This window comes from Andrographis paniculata, unplaced genomic scaffold (genome assembly GCF_009805555.1).
Source record: "Andrographis paniculata isolate CXL003 unplaced genomic scaffold, ASM980555v1 Contig110END, whole genome shotgun sequence".
Classification (NCBI taxonomy): domain Eukaryota; kingdom Viridiplantae; phylum Streptophyta; class Magnoliopsida; order Lamiales; family Acanthaceae; genus Andrographis; species Andrographis paniculata.
Window position 1 is genome coordinate 20,729 of NW_026137381.1, and position 5,372 is coordinate 26,100.

At 35.5% G+C, this 5,372-nt stretch overlaps 1 protein-coding gene and 1 non-coding gene across 2 annotated transcripts; one reads left to right on the plus strand and one right to left on the minus strand.

Moving 5' to 3' along the window:
- Positions 1 to 1,221: 1,221 nt before the first annotated feature.
- LOC127247053 (uncharacterized) lies at positions 1,222 to 2,574 on the minus strand. The gene has a single exon (XM_051268744.1). It carries the CDS (start codon positions 2,572 to 2,574, stop codon positions 1,222 to 1,224), a length of 1,353 nt encoding a protein of 450 aa, XP_051124701.1.
- Positions 1,913 to 2,019, plus strand: LOC127247066 (small nucleolar RNA R71). Its single transcript, XR_007837802.1, has one exon. It is a non-coding gene; the product is annotated as a small nucleolar RNA R71 (small nucleolar RNA).
- Positions 2,575 to 5,372: the final 2,798 nt, after the last annotated feature.

A 5,372-nucleotide genomic window follows, 5' to 3' on the forward strand; every position in this document is an offset into this window, starting at 1 on the left:
CAGAGATGATTACCGGTAGAGTGTTCTTCTCTCCCAAATAAGCGTACTTTAGAGTTTCAGGTAAAGGCTTCAATTCCAATTCAGGTGCCTGCGTCAAAGATGGTAATAAACATTGATTAGACTCATGTAAGAATATTGGAGCTAATTCATACCTTGGTGACACTCTTGGAGTTGAGTTAAGCTCCTTGAGAACTTTTCTTATTCTCTTGTCTACGGCTATCTCTCTCCCATGTTCTTTCTCCAGATGTTCCATTAACACGATCTTCAATTCGTCGGAACCACTTAATCCAAATGCGTCCTGCACCAAGGGATCAATGATATCAATTGCATATAATGTTTCAGAATCAATAGGATGTTTCATAGCATCAAAAATATTGAAATGGACTTCTTCTCCATCAAATCCCAAAGCGAGAGTGCCCTTCCGTACATCAATTTTTGCTCCTGCAGTGCACATAAAAGGTCTTCCTAACAAAAGAGGCGGTGGATTAACGCAGTGTGCATCATGCATATCCAAAATATAAAAATCAACAGGGAAAATTAAGTCATTAACTTGAACTAGCACGTCTTCTATCATACCATCAGGGTAAGCATTGGTTCGATCAGCAAGTTGAATAATAATTCCTGTTTCTTTAAAGGCCCTAGATTTAAAGAATCGTATATTGATCGAGGCATGACATTAATAGCAGCTCCTAAATCTAGCATAGCCTTAGTTATCTCAGTTTTTCCAATCCTACAAGGGATAGAAAACATACCTGGATCACCGGTTTTGGGTGGTACCTTTCTTTTGAGAACAGCAGAAACGTTCTCACCCGCTATAATATGCTCGTTCCCTCGCAATTTCCTTTTGTTAGTGCACAGTTCTTTCAAAAACTTTGCGTACTTGGGGATTTGGTTGATAGCCTCCAGGAGCGGGATATTAAGTTCTACCTTCTTGAATATTTCCATCATCTCTTTTCGTTTGGTTGCCTTTTGTGAATTCTTCAACCTGTCAGGAAAAGGAGCTGATTTAGTTTCAGTAGGAGGAACAGAGTCAGGAAGTACCTTTTCGTGAAGTTCAGCTTCTTTTCCGATCTCCATCTCAATCTGATCCTCATTCTGTTCCTTTGAGATAGGAGGTGGACCTTCCAATTCCTTTCCGCTACGAAGAGTTATGGCACTGATGTTCTTCGGGTTTTGCTCTGGTTGCGCAGGCCACTTTCCTCTTTCTCATAGTTGTTTTACCTATTCTGAAACTTGGCTAATCTGAATTTGTAGCTTGTCGACAGTTGACTTCATCTCTTGCTGGAATTGCAGGGTACTGGTAGCCATAGACTTCACCAAGTCTTCCAAAGATGGACTGGAGTTGCTTGTGGGTGCTTGGGGCGGCTGTTTCTCATAGAAACGAGGTTGTTGCATCTGCTGCATAGCTCCAAATGGTTGATGAGCATTACCTTGCTGTGCGTTTCCATAACGCAAGTTCGGATGATCTCTCCAGCCTGGATTGTAGGTGTTGGAGTATGGATTGTACGCTGGAGGTCTATTCATACTGTAGTTTGCAGTGTTCACATCCACTGCACATTCTTCTTGAAGGGTCGGACATGCATCTGTAGGGTGTCCTGCACTCGTGCATATTCCACACACCTTGACTTGGACACTCGTGTTGGATTTTTCCACAACCATCTTGCGAACGAAGCTCGTCAACTCAGAAAGTTGTTGTTGCATCGATTGGATGGCATGGTCACTGTTGTTTCCGCTCATCTGTCCAACATCTCTTGAACCAAATTGCTGCGTATTTTCAGCCATCCTCGTAATAAGATCCCAAGCTTGTGCCGGCGTCTTATTCACTAAAGCTCCACCACTTGCAGCATCGATAATGTTCCTGTCCATCAATGATAAACCATCATAAAAGTATTGAATCAATAATTGAGGGGGAATTTGATGTTGTGGACATTTAATGATAAGCTTATTGAATCGCTCCCAATATTCATGGAGCGTTTCACCTGATTGTTGTTTGATACCACATATCTCCTTCCTCAGGATCGCAGCTCTGGAAGCTGGAAAATACTTCTCCAAAAATTTCTTCTTCATGTCGTTCCACGTGTCGATGCTTCCAGGTGGGAGATAGTAAAGCCAATCCTTTGCAGCATCTTTGAGTGAGAATGGGAAGGCTCTGAGTTTGATCTGTTCGTCAGTAACACCTGGTGGTTTCATGCTGGAGCACACCACGTCGAACTCTTGCAAGTGTTTATGAGGTTCTTCACCTGCAAGTCCATGAAAAGAAGGCAATAAATGAATTAATCCAGATTTCAGTTCAAAAGCAATAGTGTTATTCAGAGTTGGAAAGTTAATGCATAAGGGTTGCTGCGCTAAGTCGGGAGCAGCCAACTCCCTTAAAGTGCGGGTGTCTTCAGCCATGACAGTCTCTTGATCACTTTCAGAGCCGCTAGAGCTGGAGATTTTGAGATGGTTTAAAGATTCTGCCAGCTTCGCAACCTGAGCAGATTTTCGTTGCTTGGCTTCCTTTCGTAGCTTTCGCTCAACCTTCTCGATCTCAAGATTAAATATCAGTTCACCTGTACGAGAAGAACGGGGCATAAACAAGAGGATAAATTAAAATAATACAAAAGAGTAAAACAAAGCGCCAATCCCCGGCAACGGCGCCAAAAATTGACCTGTCGCGCGGTCAATCAAATATTTCACCTACTCCGTGATCACAGTTTAATGTAATATAGGGGAAGGGATCGTCTCCACAGGGATTGTGTGATTCACTCTTTCGTGTTCTAATGCAACAAATAAAGGGGGATTTTTCTTTTATTATCTAATTAAAATAAAATAACAAAGCAATTAAATTAAAGGGGAACTGACTATCAAGGGGATGTCTGGCTCAAGGGATGATGCAGTTATGGCACTTGTGTTCTATCATTAATTCAATTAAATTAATTCTTATTAAAGTATCAATAAATTGGTTATAGTTATCAACAAGCTCTGACAACCAATTTTTCCTTACGGTGTAGGTAATTAAGGTACGACCGTTAACTACCCCTAATTAAGCAAATAAACCTAGGTGTGCCCATAAGAATATTACCTAACCGCATTCCAATCTAGAAAAACCCAATTCAAAACAATTACTATCTAAGAGAAGCAATTAGATTTGATTGTCTAACCCCCGGGAAGGAACTATTCAACTCGGTTGTCACCTATTCAAGTGTGAATACAATTACGGATATCCTACTTGAATTGACTTTAGATTATCAGACTAATTTAAATATCGGTACCAAAATATTCAATCAATCTAACAATAATAAACGCTATTATCAGAATTAGACAAATATTGATAATCAAAAAGAACTTTTATAAAGAAAATCAAGAATCTCCAAAACAAAAGAACCAAAACATTATCACCCCTCAAACCAGAAAAGTATCTACTCCATAATTAAATAACAAAGAACAAAAGAGAAAGATGAAGTCATAGTGGGAGGGGGAAATCTTCTCTGTCGATTTGCTCCTGCGCGATCTATGAATCTGTCAGTCTCCTGCTCCTGTGCGTTTCTGCCCTAGCCGTCCTCTCCTTTGAAACGTGTGATCCCTCCTTTTATTTAATGTTTGCCCTAATTATTTTGTAGATGGGCTTTTGGGTCTTTAATTAATTTTATTTTATTTATTTTTTTTTTTTTTTTTGTCAATTATGCCAAATTTAATATTTGCCCTCTGCACACAGCAAATAAACAATTCGCATATAAATTAGGTAGAATCCAATCAAAATCACCCAATTATCGCATATGATATGAATATAAAACGCATGCGATTTCTAACTATCATTATGAGACTAAATAAATAGTTTACCCCATATATGAATATAATTAAATGTTAAATTTAAAATTTTACTTGTAAGAAATTATGAATATGTATGTGCATTAAGTTGAATTCACTACAAAAAAAAAAAAAAAGTTTAAATTTAGGTACAAAAAATTTTGTAGCAAAAGGTAATGAATTCGTAGTAAAAATGTTTTTACGACTAAACTCATTTCGTCGCCTATACTGCATTGGTAAAAGTCTTTGGTGACAAATTTGATTTTCATAATGAAATATAATTTTTTTTCAATGAAAGTTAAAAAATGATATAGTTACAAAAATATGATTTGTAGCTAAAGTTCTTTAGCTACAAAAATAAAATGCATAACAAAATTCTAGGCCAAATGGTTTTAGCTATGAAAGACGATTTTGTAGCTAAAACTTTTTTTCAATGAAAATAGGATTATTTTAGCAAAAGAATTTTAGGGAAGAAATTAATTTTGTAGTACACAACTTATTTTTACCGATAATTTTTATTTTTTTTTGTTGAATACCATAATTAACTACAAAAATATTTTGTAGTTAAAAATATTGTAATTAATTAGATAATTTTTGTAATAATTAAAAAAAATCACACGTTTGAGCATATATGTGATTTTATATCCCGTCAAAATTATGTGCACACATGAAATGATGTTTACACTTTTATTTTCAAAATTCTTAATTTGTAGGAAATAACTCAAAGTAATGGAAATGCAAAAGCAGCTTGGTATTTAATGCTAATATATATAAATAATGCTCATTTTAAAGCATAACTATTTCGTAGGTTTATCAATACACAACCAATATGGCGTTAGTTTAAAAAACTAATTGGCATATAATTGAAAAGTGCCCACAAATATGACAATTTCAAACAGAAAAATATATTAAAATAAGATTTTTAGTCATATATAAAGATAGAGAGAGTCAATGTTATTTATTCTAGGTAACGTGCATTTGAAATTCATTGGTCTAAATTCTATCCCTTTTCACCCGCAGTCAACCAAGCTCTTTACCAAAGTTTCTAGTTTTTTTTTTTTACCAATTCTTTCGGTTTTGACTAATTTTATAAGTTTTTCAAAAAAATTGACATTATCAATATCCATGCTCCAACTTAATGAAGGGACGGTATTAATTTCTTTCTTAAAACAAAACTTTTATAGAAGAATAGTAAATATTGGACTTCACTAAAAATTAACATGTTAGGTTATAAAATAACATTTGAAGTTTTCGTAGGATGAACAAAAATTTAGTGTAAGAATACTTGATAACCCAAAATTTTAACATATTTATAACTTGTCAAATATGTTTGTTATTTTTACTTGGAAAATCATCCTAATATTGGATTTATGGCATACATCATCATCATCAAATATATATTACTTTAAATGATACAAGCAACCAACTATGAGATTCACATTAAAAAATATCTTAAAAAATGTCAAGTTTCTCCCCAGAAGCCGAAATGAAGAGAGCATCTTCTATAACGAACTCCCTTCGTCCAATCCAATCGTGTATATTACCGATGGAAGTGATGAGAAAGACCCTTGAAACGACCATTT

What these genes read in the sequence shown, in the direction of transcription:
- LOC127247053 (XM_051268744.1), bottom strand. Translation starts at nt 2,574, where the DNA reads ATGCCCCGTTCTTCTCGTACAGGTGAACTGATATTTAATCTTGAGATC.